General features: G+C 47.8%; 1 protein-coding gene across 2 annotated transcripts in view; it reads right to left on the bottom strand.

Annotated features, from left to right (window-relative positions):
• Positions 1-15353, bottom strand: part of NLRC5 (NLR family CARD domain containing 5) — a 52078-nt gene extending 36725 nt beyond the window's left edge. Inside the window, exons 1-6 of one of the 2 annotated variants that reach the window (XM_035337012.1) lie at positions 15199-15353; positions 10152-10340; positions 9390-9690; positions 8038-8100; positions 4775-4840; positions 1426-3178 (exon numbers count right to left, since the gene is read on the bottom strand). In XM_035337012.1, coding sequence (XP_035192903.1) covers positions 1426-3178; positions 4775-4840; positions 8038-8100; positions 9390-9690; positions 10152-10157 — 2189 coding nt within the window. In that variant the 5' untranslated portion in view covers positions 10158-10340; positions 15199-15353. Of the gene's footprint in view, positions 1-1425; positions 3179-4774; positions 4841-8037; positions 8101-9389; positions 9691-10151; positions 10341-13404; positions 13530-15198 lie in introns of those variants that run through there. The other variant, XM_035337013.1, reaches the window with a different exon arrangement.
• Positions 15354-16143: the final 790 nt, after the last annotated feature.

Here is a 16143-nt window from a genome sequence, read left to right as displayed (position 1 = left end):
TTTAGGCACAAAAGTGCTCCTACAAACCAGCTTCAGGATGTACTGATTACAGGATGTATCAGTGCAAAGCAGCCTGAGTCACATCTCCCACAGCATGTAGGGTGCCCTGCGAGCAGAATCCCATCCCTGCTCTGCTGCCTGCGTGCCTCCACCAACTTCTCTGCAACCAGAAGGACTCGGGAACAAGCTGCAGAGCTGTGGTGGAACATCACTCTCCTTCTGACTGACAACATGGCCTGAGGTCACCGGTAACACACCTGAGGCAATGCTGCTTCTTTAGGCAAGCAACATGCAGCTGAAATGCTTGGGGGTCGCTGCCCTTTGCCTGCCCTTCCAGGACACAGCACTCAGAGCACTCGCATCAAGCAGGCTGTAACTGTAAACAGGCACAGGCTTGAGAGTTTATGAGCTGTGGAAGAAACCCCAAAAACCCCGTTCCTTTCTCCTAATGCAAGGTAACAGCCCAGCCAAGCTCAGAATTCTGCCTAATCTGCTCTGGGAGAGCAGGAGGTTCTGTGCACTGCCCTGTGGCCTGTGCCAGCCATTTAGAGTTGGGATGTACCATCAGACAGCTTTCCTAACAGTATATTAAAGAGTATTCCTGTTCTCCTTACTGGAGGCAGAAAACACTCAATTACTGCCATTTTAAAAAGAATATTAATATCCAAAAATATCAGTTTTCACATCTGTTTATGCTCTTCTGCTTGGGAGCAGACAATACCATTCCCTGCAGCCGTTTCCCACAGCCTGGATGTGATACCCTGCCAGGGATTCCTGCTGCTCTCACCAGGCAAACTTCCTCGCAGCCCGATGTGCTCCTTAGAGCCGTCCCACAGCAGGTCAGCTCATCAGGAGTGGGCACCCTGGCTGCTCCCCATGAGTAAACTCCAGATATATTCCTCTGAGTTATTCATAGAAATATGGAAGGAGACCCATCCCACAACACTATCCCAAGAGATTGTCCTTGGAAAGTCCCTCCAGCATTACAGCAGAGAACCAACAGAGAAATAGCACCTCAGAACACAGTTGTGATCTGTTCACCTGGTTTATGGTGACTTGATTCTATGATTCTACGACTTCACTTAGGTCGCAATTTTCTCATCTGCTTTCAAGTTTCATCCTACCTTTCCAACGTCAGGAAATGCCTATAATTTTCTCCCTTATCTATTAGGCTAACTACACTGTTCTTTGATTGGTTTAGTCAAAACAAAGAAACAAACAAAAAACAGCCATAATGGATTTATCACCTTAATATCCTCCAATCACTCATAAGTAATTATTTACTAAATTTCTTCAGTATCAAAGTTATGCTGTTCTTCTCACATTTTCTTTCCCTCCCTTTTAAAACATAAACAAACACTAGGCTTGCCCTTCCAGCCCCTCAGCCTTTCCACCTACCAACACACAGGCATGCAGGACATTTACCTCAAATGCTCCACGTTTTTACAGCTGGCCAGGACCTCCAAACAGCCAGCATCCATTAAGCATCCTGCAAAATCCAAATGAGTCAAATCTTGGCCTGAGTTTATGACAAAAACCAGAGCCGACATGTCGAGAGGTGTCAGTCTGAAGTTTTTAAACTCGTACTTGAAATTCAGTAGGCTCCCAATGTGCTGGGCTACTTTGAGGTCTTGAGTTTCAAACGTGCAATGGCAGAGCTCAATGACTTTGGGCCCTGTCAGATGAGTGGCTGCCAGTTTCTTGAGAGACTGCAGGATTGCGTCTTGCTTATCCTGCACCCAAGCTTCATTTTGTTCAGCTAGCAACATGAGAAACGTCCTACACTCTTTCGATGACAGGCCTGAGAGGAAGATGTGAAAACTCTCTATGAACTCGGTCTTTGCTTCATTCCTTAAAGTCCACTTTGACTTCAAAGAGAATTTCTTCTTCAGGTAGCTCTTGTCCACCCTCTTGTTTATCATGAGACACAGTGCGGCAAAGAACTCCTGCAAGCTCAAGTGCACAAAGGCATAACCTGCCTCTGGGTGAGTGCCACTCGTCTTCACCTCAAAGACAGTCAGCAGACCATGCAAGGAAGCAAATTCTTTCACGTGTTCTGGAATATCACTGACATAAAATACAAGCTTCTTATCTTCCAAGCCTTTCAGTGCAAGATCACAGAGACCCAAAATGGCCTTCTTGTTACAGTTCAGCTGAGTTTCCTCATCAACTGCGTGCTCTCCCTGCTGTTTGTTTATGAAGATGAGAAGCATTTTGATATAAAACTGTGTCATAGTCTGAGGAAGCTCTACACTCATCTGATGTTTAAGAAGCAAATACTCCAAACAGATGCAGACAACGTAACACAGAGCAGGGATCAGACACATGTTGAGGAGCTTAGTGTTGTTCTTCAGGTGAGCAATGGCTTGTTCTTTGAATGAATGATGATGAAAATAGTGGCTGACGTATTCTTCAACCTTCTTGTGATCAAATCCCCAAACTTCTGCTAGCACATCAACTGTGTTTAATAAATCTGGTAGTCTCTTAGGTCGGCTGGTAACCAACACTGTGCAACCAGGAAGGAGTTTCCCATGACAAAGGTCTGCAAAGAGCTCAGATATGGACATATGAGAGGGAAGTGCCGGGCCTCCCTTAGAAGTGGATGACATGTCCATGCTACCTGTGAACTCATCCAGCCCATCAAAGATGATCAGTATACGCTGGGCATTTTCCAGGAGGTGCTGGAACACTGCATCGGGGCTCTCTTCTGGCTGAAGAAACAGGTCAAACAAAAGCTCCTTCAGAGTCAATTTTCTTTTTAATAAATTCAGCTGACGAAACTCAAAAAGGAAAGTGAAGAGAAACTGATGTAAGACACCTTCTGCCCATTTCTGACAAATCCTGTGCATTAGCATGGTCTTGCCTGTACCCGGTTTACCAAACAAAAAGATCAACTTAGTTGTACCCGATCGGACCACACTACCAAACAGATCTGACACTCTCATGGCTGTATCCACACATTCTTCTGGTTCAGGGGCACTGGGCAGATCCTCTCTGGGTTTATCTGTTTTCTCTTTTAATCGGGAAGCTTTGCTCTGTCGAATAACAAGATTAACAAAGGCTTGGTTGAAAGCCAGTGGTTGCATTTGTTCCTGTGCTGCTGCTCCTGCTGCTCTCCTGCTTCCATATCTCTGACGGACAGTATCAATGAGAAGATGCCGATAATTTTCAGCTGAATCTGAGAGAGAAGACAGATTGAATTGAGGGTGAAAAAGTTATTATTTCTGAGCTGTGACAGATCAAAAATATTGCCACTTAAAGAGAAACACCACTCAGATCAGAGGCTGCTCCAGAGAGCTAGAGGTAGAGATGACAGATTTTGAAAGCATAAAAATAACACGTAGTTTTGCCTATTTTTGCACAGGGACTGATGAAGGGGGGAGAAAATTCAGGAACAAGGTGAAATAGCTTCATATAAACACTAAGTCTTATTTATCTCTTTAAGATGAGAATTAGTTATTGATGTTTATGTATATAATTCCCTGTTCACCAGGCCTCTGTTTGCCCGTGCTGGCCTTGTGCCATACTTGCTCAACTTTCTGCATGTCAGAACAGACACTTCCTGTGCTGTGAGGTTGTGTTTTTAAGATTCTGTAGCAGGATATCTCTTCGTTCCCCTGCCTCTCTACTGAGGCCTTCTTCCAAGGCCACTTCATTTCCAATATGCATGCACTTAAATGATGCTGCAAAAGCACATCAGCACCTCCAGCCAGGCAGTCGAGCAGTAACAAACCAGCAGTCCCCATTCAGCACAAGCAACATGTGTTGCTGTTCTCATAAGTAGCAGCTTTTTCTCCCTCTACTTGAGATAAGCCTGGTACCAGGCTTCCCTCATGCCCAGTGTGAGAAACCTAGCCTCAAAAGGCTAGCTAGCTGGTAGCAGTGGGAATCTGTGACCACAATGGTATCAGCATCTTTTTGTTAGAAGGGGCAGTGGTGATAATTAAGGGTGTTCAGCACTTTCTGAAAAAAAAAAAAAAAAGACTTTCACTGCTGAGTTTTGTGGACAGATAAGATCTGTTGTTCTCCCGGGAGCACCTTCTCATTGAGAATTTCCTACGAGAATGCTTTTGGTCAAAAACTGGCTATGAGGGCCTATGAGGGCTGACCAGGACATTTACAACAAAGGTTCCTCCGATCAGCTGCTAGCTTTGCCATGCTCCTGGTGTTTCCCTACCAGACACTTGGACCTGGAGTGTGAAAGGTTAACAGCAGAGGTATAAAAGGGTGAAAAGGGGCAGATGATGAAGGGAAGGATGTAGACACCAGGTTACACAGTCCTGAGGCCTGCTCAGACCACCCAGTCTTTCCTGGAATTACACTGACTTGATCTTGTCATCACTCATCTATTCAGTTACTTCTCTATTTTAGGGTGAGCTGAAACAATACACATTTTTAACATGCTAGACAAACTGTGGGATTTAAATTGTATTTAAACTATGTCTCCTGATTTGCCTTAAATATAATAATAAAGGGATGACCAACAGCTGAACGCTTTATAGGTGTATCAGGCTTTAAGGGAGATGGCACATGCCATACGCATCCCTTCTCCTCAGGCAGATTTAATACATCTCTGAAATGGGCATGGATGTTTCTTGTTACTTGCTAGGTCCCACTGTCCATACATCTTACAGCCTGTTGCATTGAGTTTATGCAGCCACTAAACAAGTTTCCCTCAATGCAGGAAGTTGATTTTTTGAGTGCTTTTGCAAAGAAGTGAATCAGGTTCTTCCCTGGAGGGAACAACACCATTGTTTTACTTCTGTCTACATACCAAGGCGTTTCTGTTTAGCATCCTTATCACTGATAGAGCTGCTGCTACGTCGGTGGCGAGCAAACCCTGAAACGTGAAAAGAAACATGTCAAAACAGCACTTCCAATGTCAACTTATTTACAACTGGGCAAGAGACTCCAGCAAAGCATTCAGGAAGCTGGGAAAAAAAAAATAATCAGAGAACAAAACTATTTGCAAATTCAGGCTGAGTTTACAAAACAGTTTTTGCAATTGTTGAAGTAAATGCAGACATGCATCTAGCTATAGAAAATCAGCTTGGACTGGTCCTCAAGAGGCTAAAGCAGCCCCTTGTCCAAGCCTGAATACTCTACAGCTCTCAGGGGTGATGTAGGGGTCTGGGCTGGTTTGTTGACCTTCAGTAATGGAGCCCCCTGAGATCTCTAGGCAATTCATTCCAACACTTCAGTTTACATAGGCTTTCCCAGTGGATAACATCAATCTTGCCTACCACAGTGTGATTTACTACTTTCCTATTCAACCTACTTGAGTATTTTCGCAGAGAACTTAAGCAGGGCCTTGCTCCTCCATAAGGAACACGATTAGATACAAGGATTCAACATTTATCTGACACTGGAACATTGACTGCACTTCGCAGAGCAGTTAATAACCTAATCTTATCATTCTCAGTTAACAACAGCTGGGACATCAGAAATAAGGAAATGCAGTGGTACAAGCTGCTTGGGGAAACTTGACTTTGAAGTTCAACAGGAAACAATGTGCACTTTAAATGGTATATTTTGCAAAATGTGTTAGGTTTAGTAAACGATGTTTAGATTAATTCCCATTTGCTGAGATGTGTAAGTGCTAAACCACACCAGAACCTTACTAAGTATCATAACAACCTGTCAAAAAGCATCCTGGGAAGCGACCCTATTGGCACCACAGCTGTCGGAATGAAAAAAAAAAAAAAAAAAAAAAAGGAAAAGGGGAAAAAAAGAAGAAGAAAAAAAGAGGTGCATTCAATTCTGGGTTGATGGTAGGACACAGAAGTAGATAAAACATTAAGGTCTGCAGACAGCCTAATCAAGGATTTACACCATGAGTACTAGAAAGTTACATAGGGCATGGAGGAAGTGATTCTGAGCATATTGAAGAAGCCTGGCAGATTTGAGACAGAGATCATAGAATCATAGAACCATTAAGGTTGGAAAAGACCTTCAAGATCATCTGGTCTAACCATCACTCTACTACCAATGTCACCCACTAATCCATGTCCAACCCTCCCTTAAACACTCCTAGGGATGGTGACTATACCACTTCCCTGGGTAACCCGTTCCAATATAACAAGTGGAGGTACCACAAATCCCAGCTACACACTGCAGCAAAGCCCACAGCCCAGTTTTGTCAGGATTTAAGTTCACCCTCGTCAGGATTCAAGTCCACCTAGAGCAGGATAAGCCCGCATGATGGACCTGAAAGAAAGCAGGAAGAGGAAATATCAATGACTAAGACAGCTCCACACAAAGCTTCTTGTGAGTATAGTCAGCTGTCAGGTCAGCATCCATGATCTCAGCTGGCCAGGGAGCACTGGGGGAAGGAGCTGTCATGAAAAGCTGCCTGGCATTTTCCAAGGCTGACCACACCAACCTCACTGGCAAGTCTTTTCATAAGATGGGAGATGCATCTGCTTTGAATGCAGGACTGCACAGAAACAGCTCTGTTATCCCAAGGGAGCAGTTATTTCTGGAGAACTCACAGCCCACAGATTTCCTGGGCTGTTTATTAATTCTCATTGTTTATGTTGCTCTCTCAGATGCAGAGAACGTGAAGAGCTGAGAGAGGCATAAAACCTACTTTTCTTAATTAGTCCCAATGCCTTTCAGCACTATTTTCAGATTTCTATTCCACCAGCAACTGCTGAGATCAACAGCCTATAAAAAGCAGAGGCACAAGCATCTCTGTGACCATACGAATGGTTGGAATTGCAAAAGGTAGGTTGGGAGATAAGGATTAAAAAGAGTAATGCCAGATCACTGCTCAGGAAGTGCAGTGCTAAAAGCCTACCTCTGTCTGGCCAGGAGCAGGAAATGCAAGATGCAAACACAAGTTATAAGGTACTGAGAACACTGGCAAACCTCAGCAAGAAACACAGCCAGCTCTGCAAGAAGCTCCTGCTGCTGTGAGTGTGAGCGCCCAAATTCACACAAGGAGGAACAGGAACACTCCCTGCAAAACTAAGAGCATCTTTTCCTTCAAATTGCCTATTTTTTTACCAGTGGGCAATCCAGCACCAAACCCACTCCCTGACACCAACGTTAAGCACCTCTAGAGGACCCAAGGCTTGCACTTTGCTCTCTGCACTGCCAGGGTGATGACTCAGTGACTTCTCTGCACTGCAGCCTGCAGAACACAAAGCTTCATTTCCTGCTGCTTTGTTTCCTCCCAACACACTTTTCAGAACACAGCAACCTGATGGCAGCTTTCTGCGCAAACGTGAATTGGTGGGTGACCTGGATTCTTTTTGCTGCAGTCTCCTCCATTTACCCGCTTGGAAAGCTGGATGTTAGAATAACATCCATTCTCTCTCTCTTCCATGAGATTCTTCACTTAGCGAGGGCCTGGGCTGGTCTTTCATTTCTGGAAGCTGAACAACTTGTGACTGAGGTGGCAACTCAGAATTTAGCAGCCTCCAGTTCTTCCAGGAGCTGTTAAATGAAGGACCAGGGACATCGCTCCATAGTGGCCCATACCTTCAGCATCTTCACATTGCACCAAAGGCTTTTGTCTGACATTCAGTGATTGATGTCACTGCAAAGCACCAGGGAAGAGGAGGGATCTTGAAAACAATCCCTCATTTCATTATCTGTGGAGTTAGAAGACTAAGTACTAAGGCTAAGAGAAGTACTAAGTTCATCCCTGAAACAAGCCCTAGAACTACTACTACCTATTCTTTTAAGCTTGGATACTCACACTCCTAGAATGCCTTCTGGTGGATCAACTCTCGATTGTCTGTCTGATCTTTCTTTAAAAGCCAAACCAACTTCCTCCACCTACCACTGTGCCAACCACAGAATAGGAGCAAAAAGTAGGGGGTTTGCAGGGTGAGAGGGAGATTCCCTCAGCTAGAGAAACTGATTGGGTTCCTTATCAGAGTCAGTGCTAAAAAGGCTTTTCTGAAACACAGGGAAAGAAAATGAAACAGGGGAGGTTCATCTGAAAAGCAACAAAACAAGAAAAATCAAACCTGAAGTTGCAATGGTTTCCCCACACCTTGCTAGTGCTGTGGTTTGTTGCAGCCTTACCTTTTGGCACAGAAGACCAGGCACTCACATCTATGCGTGCTTCTTGTTTCTGGCTCAAGTTACCTAAAGGAGTTGAATTGGAAATTAAACACAATTATTGTCAGCATCCTGCTTTTGAAATCTGGGGTGCTGCTGACCAGATGAAATCAAACAGCAAGCAGCTTGCAACACATAGAGTGGTTTATAACAAGACTCAGTATAAAGGCTCATGCAACACAACCAGGTTCAAGGCTCCCTATCTGGTCTCCTCACAGTTTGCCCCAAAAGAGTTAACCTTTGCTTTCAAGGGAGGTGTGAAACAACTCTTCTGTATGATACATGCAAACACGGAGTGTGAGCATCTTTGGCTGATCTAAACCCACACTGCAGCCAAAAATGGAAGCCCTATTCATCCATGGCCCTGCAAGGGTGTTTCTGCAATGAAACCCTCAGCGAAGTCGGCTGGCAGCCTAGCCAAGGACCCCTTTCTGCCTCACTGCACAGCAGCACACAGATGTGTATTGCAAGAGGGAGGCTCAAGCTGCCCGGAACCTCCACTCAGCATCTGCAGCCCCACACAATACAGCGACAGAACTTCAGAGGGAGATCTTGCACAAACTAAGCAGGAGTCTGCATACCACCATTTCAGACAAAATCACATCTCGAAGCATGGCTCCCCAAAAATCAGATGGGAAGCATTTGTACATGAGCTCCTTTCAGTGTCATTTCCAGCACTTCCCAACTGGGAGTGCAGGCCAGTACTCTGGTATTTCGGTTCAACACGTCCAAGTGCAAGGTGCTGCACCTGGGCTGGGGCAATCCCAGACACGAGTACAGGCTGGGAGCACTATACATAAAGGGAACCGCATTCTCTAGGACTTCTCTTTTGCTCTAATACCCCCTTTCTCAAAAGCCCAATCCACTGCTGGCATGCTGCAGTGGGCAGAGAGGCATTCAAAGCAAGGTGCTGGTGGTGGTGGTGTAAGCAACTCCCTCATTTTCAGGTTAGGCTGAGAAAGTGCCCACCAACACCAGCAAGGTGTAGCAGCAGTGAAAAAGCACATCTGAAAATGTCAACTACTGTCGTTTGCTCCCAATAAATATTCTTTGAATGACAGATCTTATTCCAGAGATCAGGGTGTAAAACAGACAGGGCAAACCAGAAGGGAAGACAGTTTTTCACCAAGTGGCTTGGGCTTGCTTGTAGCTGCCTGGGCAGCACAGAGTGGACTGTCACCTCTCACTGATGAAGCACTGAGTGCATAAGCAAGGACACTGGCAGTATCGCTGCCTAGCTTTGTCTGGTGGCTTCAGGGGGCCCAGGTGCTGTTTCTGACGAGACAGTCAAAGAAAGCTGGCCTGAGCACCATTACCTTCTCCTGCAGAACTCATAAGCAGTATCTCTAGCTCCATTGGGAGGTCGCACTCCATGCAGAGGTGCTGTGCAAACTGTTTCCAGGTGGCAGGGCCAGCTTTCTCCAGCAGGTCAAGGAGCTCTGAGACTTTTTCTCTGTGGTCGGTGATGCCATCCAAGCCCCTCAGCGTGGCCCCTGGGAGGAAGTGCTGGGAGGTCGTGAGCAGCCAGTCCTGATGGTGACTGAGGAACTCCACCAGCTGGGGACGGATGCTTGCTATGGCTGCTTCCAGATTGAGATCATCATTCTGGAGTAGGGGCTAGGTGGATGAAACCAGAGAGGGTAGTGATGGGCATGGGAACAAGAGATGCTCACCCACACAGTCCTGCCGTTATTCAGCCAGCATGGCCCTTGCTGGCTCTATCTACCCCCTTGGTCCACCTAGGGTGTCTTATCTGCCTAACCCTGATGGTGTCACGTGGCAAATCCTAGCCCAGACATGAGGTGGTGCAAGGGCTGCAGCGTTTGCCTGCACAATGCGGTACTGCAAGGGTCAGGGGCAAATAACAAGAGTCAGTCTCTCTGGAGGCAGCCAGGGAGAAGCTCTGTTGGTATCTGTATTGATGCAGTGATCTGACTCTAAGAGACAGATATCTCTCAGCACAAAGGGCTCAGGAAGTCATTCTTGTGGGGATAAGCAACATTTCTGCTTTGGTGACAATGTCACCAACCTCTTCCACTTCCTTCCAACAGGAAAGCCACACGTAAACATTCTCCTACCTGCATTGCTGTGTGGTCTGCCTCCTTCCAGTTGTCCTATGTGCAGTCCAGCAGCATATTCAGGTACACGTGGTTTCTGCTTCATACCATGCCAAAGGAGTGATCTGCTAGTCGCAGGGTTTCAGCACACAGCAACACCCCACTGCATGGCGTGTGCCTGTGCACAGTAGCCTGACTTGGTGTGGATGCCTAGGAGAAATAACAACAGGGCAGTTTGTAGATATGAAAAAGCACAGTGTGACACAGGTCACAAATTTAGGAAGTCTGTCTTTGATCCTGGGATCAGCTACAGAGCTTTCCATCTCTGGGTTGCAACCTCAACCCAAACCCACAGTGACCACGATGTCTGAACATTTGAGGATCTACTGCCGGTATGACAAAAACACAGGACTCAGTTTTGTGCAAGATGCAAGTGAAGAAGACAAGCTTTACAGGAGCTTTTCAAAGGAATCACAACTTTCCTGGTGCCACTGCCTGACTGGAGCTGGTCATCTCTGTCAACCTGCTGCTGTCAGCCCCTCCACAGAAAGCGATGCAGAGCAGCAACAGCTAGCTCAAGTCAGGCAGTCACACCAGAAAGCTTGTGAAAAGCTGATTTCCTGAGGCTACGCAGCTCTCTCAAGTGCATTTCAGGTGCAGGGAGCTGAAACCATCTCCTGAGCAACCCCCAGGCATCTCAGCAGAGCCAGCAAAGGGAGCTGTTTCTCCCTGCACTGGGGATGGCACTGGCTGAAGTCCAGCCACTGCAACTGCAGGGAAAGGAACGCGGAAAGAGATGACCATCTGCATGCCTCCAAACACCCTGGCACAGGCTAAGGCACCTCCAGGACCATGCCACTGCACTATGCCCAGCAACCTGCTGCCGGGAAGGCTGCCTACACTGATGTCCAAAGCCAGCTCCAACTGCAACTACCATCACCATCTTTGCAGAATGGCTGAGAACCAGAAGCCCGCTGACTCCCTGGCTATCAGGAGGGGATAGTCCCTCCAGGTCCGAGACTGCCGCACATTAATATGTTTGGTGTGGGAAAAATACCCCCATTTGCTGGAACGCCCTCTGGGTCGGGGTAAATGAGACAATGGCCCATGCCCAGTCTCGCACCATCACACTGACAGGTGTCCCTTGTGCAAGGAGCCCCAGGGAGCCTGCATGTACAACTGCTCTGTTTCCAGGCTGAGGGCACGGTGGTAAAGGAGGGTGACAGCAAAACAAAGGGAGTCAAAGAGATCCAGCCACTGGCATGGTTTGGCATCAGACTTTGGCTACCTATAGCCCTAAGATGAGCATCCTCCTTCTACCTTCTGCTCTGCACATGCAAAAATCTGGGTTTGGGGGAAGGCCCCGAAACCAAGCGGCGGTGTGTCCCAGCAGGTCTGAGTGTAAGTGGGTACGCAGACGAGTGGGGATGGGACATGGCCAGCCCAGTTCAGCACAAAGGCACAGAGCTGCTAACACTGTTGAGCAGAAGCATTTTGTTGGGTGGAATATTTTCCTCATCAATCCAATGTGGTGCGTGCGATGCCATTCCCCGGTGTCGCTTCCTGAGCAACCCAACAGCAAGCAGCCACCTCACCACCACCAGGTGGGAGCCATTCTGGGGAGCCCACCTTAGCCAGTGTTCAGCCCTCCACTCTGATCATGCCGGTGTCTGGGTTAAAGGTAAGCCACAGGCTTTCAGGCTGTTTATTTTTGCCTTCTTCTTGACCCAGCCAAGGAGGAAAGCGGGAGATTTCTGTGCAGCAGAGCAGGGAACTCAAAGAAAAGTGGAAGACAGAAAGGCACTCTACTCTGGTGGGAGAGTCTCCTCTCTTTCCATCAGGGAGAACTGAATTCATCAGGGAGTTAATGCTGGTGCCAGAGCGACCTCACAGCAGTGCCCGGCCGCTCCCTGGGGACGTGGCACGGGGTGAACATCACCTCCCAGCTCGCTGCTGGGCATGGTGCGCACCCAGGAGCAAAGAGCAGGGCTCCAGGCTGGCGCACGCGAGATCGAACTGCTCGAGCCGTTCGTCCCGCTCAAGTTTAAGAGAGTGGGAAAGGTCTAGCTGGTCTCTTCCATCCCTGTGCTCCGAAAGCCAAGCAGACACGTGGTAAGAGCAAAGCCGATGATACTGTATGCTCTTTTACTAATCTCTGACTCTTTGAGTCACAACTGTGATGCTGGTTGGCATATCATCGTAAAATGTGGTAACGCAGCATCACTGAGAAAAAAGACTATCTGGGTTCCCATTCCAGACCATGGTTTCAAGATGCGTTACATAGAATGTGAGGAGGCTCTGGGATCCATCAAAATGGGGGCAAACCTACCAATTTGTAAAAAATACTCTATTGCCTGTCGTTCATATTCTAATGAAAACAGCAAAAAAAAAAAAATCCTGATGAAATGCCAAGAAACTTGAGCTTAGCTAGAATCAGCGTTCTCCCTGGACTATTTCTGTGATGCCAAAAATGGAAAAACTGTGAATCTTAGTAGAAATAACTCTGCAAGTTTTCATTCAAAATGTTTTACTATGAAACTTATTTTACCCTATCAATTATACAAAGAATACTATTCCTATCACTTAAAACACACAAAGGAAACCATGTCTCAACTGGAAAGCTTAAAAAGACAAAATATAAATGTTTCAAATTTAAATTGCCATTTGACACTTGAAACAAACTGCAAAACGACAGGATTTCTTGCACAGCAAACTTTAAATCCAGTAGCCTGACCAGTTAACACTAATGACTGTCATTTTACACGTTCTCTGGCCAAAAACTAGAAATCTGTAGACAGCAATGCCCTGACTTTATTCCCGATACGATGGAAAACTATCTGCTTAATAACACCATATTAAAAAATAAAAATAAAAAAAAATCAGACCTTAACACCAACGACAACCGCAAGTCATTCAGGCAAAGAGCAGACACACGAATTAGCGATAGACTCGTACGGAGGGACCAAACAACCCTGAAAAGTCAGATGAAAGCGAACACCACACAACTCTACTACTATCACCAGACCACCAGAAATGATGGCCAGCAACCTCCAGTAAAACGCCTCTCAGCTCGATACGAAGTACAAAACTATCCTCCCAAGAGCCGGAAAACAATGCATCGGCAGAAACCCCACTAAAACACAATGCCAAAATACCCCCCACACACCTTGGCATTCACATCATTCCCAGATACGAAAAATAAAACTGAAACGTGAAGCTCCCTGTTGCAAATCTACAAACTTCGTGCATGCTCTGAGTAGCATGTGCTACTTACCAAAAGCCCAGAAATGGAGCAAATTCACTGAAAATTAAGGGGGAATCAAAAAAACAAGAGAGCTGGGGGACAACGTCCACTGCCTTGAATTCACTACTCTCACAACGTGCAATGCTTTTCAGTGCCTTTTGGGACTTGGTGAGTAAAAGACAGAGTACAAAATGAAAGTAAAAAGAGCCAGGAATTCCCCAACCCCACCTCTTCTCAACTGTGATTAAAAGAAAAAAAAAAGATGATGCAAAATACCCAACAAAAACAACCGAGGATTGTTATCCTATTCTAAAATCTACAGCTGGATGATAATTTAGGTAAAATATTTAGGGATTGCTCCAAATAAATCGGATTTGAGGGCAAACGTTCTCTCTGGAGTAAGCTCTTACTTGGTTTGGTTAAGGCTCTTGCAATGGAGATATTTTTAATTAAGTGAATAGGTCTGATTATTCTGGCATAAGGAAAAATATTTATTTAACATTTGCATCGTAACTAAGAGGAAAAAAAAAGTGCCCTGTAATTCCTTTGGACCAGGTTTAAATGAGAATATAATATGTGAGAATGGGTGAGTTGAAGAAAAATTCCATGTTTCTGTGTGTGCACAGAGAGATACAGATCTGGCCACGTACATGGTGACAAACAAGGTACTATTAAAATCCCTCTGTGTGCCAGGGAAAGCCAGCCTGCCTGGGCCCTGAGAAGCTACCATGGAAAACCAGATGCAGTCCGCAGCAGAGTCCTGGACAAGGCAAGGTGGCACACAATGCTGTCTCAAGTACACTTATTAGGAAAAACAAAAACAAAAAAAAAAGCAACAACACAGATTCAGCAACACCTGCAATTCGGGACATGAAGGCTTGTCCTGGTTGCCATGCCTCGAGCACAGTGTGGCAGACAACAGGCGCTCACAGGGGGCTGGAGGGGAGCGGGCGCCCGAGCCGAGGAGCAGCAGGGGAGGCGATGGGTAGTGCACGGCCCCATCTTCCGTCTCTGCCCACACACAAATTCCCACGAAATCCTGGCTGTTGTCAGCCAGGACAGAAGTTACTGCAGGACTACCGACATGCAGAGCAGCCTGACAGTGCGAGGGGACCAAACCTTCTTCCTGCAAACCGGCAGTTACACTCAAAAACCCCTCCTCTCATACTGCTCTGACTTTGATGCGTTGCTCTGGCTTGCAGTTAACTGATTTTAGTACTTACAGAATGAATCACCTTCTGACACACTTTTCCCCACAATGCACTCCAAGAAAGGAAGCTTGACCCAAAGGGGCTGGGAGGACTTGAGCACAAAAGCCACTTACAGCAGCAAGTCTGACCTCAGGTTTGGAGAGGGGAAAGCAAGGGGCCAGCCCAGGCCCCCAAGCCCCCAGACCACCAGGAGCAAGCTGGGGCTGCACTGGGCTCCCCACAGCTGCCAGCCAGGAGCACTGCCCCGACACCAGTCCGGTCACGGACAATGCTCCGTCAGGACAAAAGGACAGGAGTTGCTGGAGGACGTGTGTGCCCCGACACGCGCCCCTCTTCCGGATGGCCCATGTGCCGCCAACACGGCGAGGAGCCGAGCTGGAAGCCGCGGTGGGCGCCAGCCCCTTGCCATTCCCCAACTTGAAGCCACGGGTACCCACCAAGCGTGACACCTCCGCACTCGCATCCGTGCCGCGATGCTGCCGCACACGAGGGGAGCGGATACCGCACCCAGGACCCCAACACAGGGATGAGGAAGGGAGAGTGCAGCGGCCGCACCCCAGCGAGCCCCCCTCTCCCTCCCGGGGCCGCGGGGCCGCCCTCCCGCAGCACTCACCCGGCCGCCTGCCCGGCCCTGCCGGCCCGCATCGCGGCGTGAGCTCTGGGCTGCCCCGCTGCGGCCGCCCCGAAAGCGAAAGCGCCGCGCTGCGGGGAAGCAGCTTTTCCAGGAAAGCACGTGGGGCCGGCACTGCGGCTCCATGCCAGGCCCGGCCCCGGCGACGCGCGGCTCTCGGCACAGCCCTCGCGGCCGGCCCGCGGCCGGGCTCCCCTCGCCGCCCGGCGGCTTCGGGCCGCCGTTTAGTGGAGGGGCTGGCAGCGAGGGGCCGCGGTGTCACCGGCGACCACCCTGTGGGGGAAGGCAGTGGGAAAGAAGGATGGATGGAGTGCCTGCTACCCACACAGGGCGGCTGTTCTGGCTCAGCCCTCGCACCTCATGTGCCCGGCTGGCACCCCCCCAGCAGGGCGAGGCACATCCACGGCCAAAAACAAAAGGGTGCTCTTTCAACCATTTCTTTTTGATTAGTACTTGTCACTCTAATGGGTTATCATTCAAGAAGAGCAGATGGCTCCAGCTTGTCAGAATTTTTTTTTCCCCATGGTCATGGAGAGTGGGAAAACATCACCTCTGGAAAGCTTTCCAGCAGGAGGGAGCCACCAGCCTTTGGCCAGTACCAAACCTGCCGGCGGAGGCATTGGGCAGGGTGCAGGGAGGTGGAAAGTTGCCACCTCTACTGGTGACACTGAAAACTCAATAACCAAGGTTATTAAGCAGGTATTCTTTATTACGGCACCAGGTGTGTGGCAGATCGCTCTGCCTAACACACACAGGGTTACCTGGCACTGTCCTTATGTCAATGGCATATATACATATTCATTTTGTTTCATTTTGTGTCTCTTGCATATTCATTAGGTCTCCACAGACTCATTAACATAGGTCCCCGCCCCTGTTCGCATATGCATAGAGTCCTTGGGTGGTCATCCGGCATACTCTGGTGGTCTT

Source organism: Oxyura jamaicensis, chromosome 11 (assembly GCF_011077185.1).
Source record: "Oxyura jamaicensis isolate SHBP4307 breed ruddy duck chromosome 11, BPBGC_Ojam_1.0, whole genome shotgun sequence".
NCBI lineage: Eukaryota > Metazoa > Chordata > Aves > Anseriformes > Anatidae > Oxyura > Oxyura jamaicensis.
The sequence above is the reverse complement of the archived record's forward strand: the minus strand, read 5'-3'. Positions and strand labels throughout refer to the sequence as shown.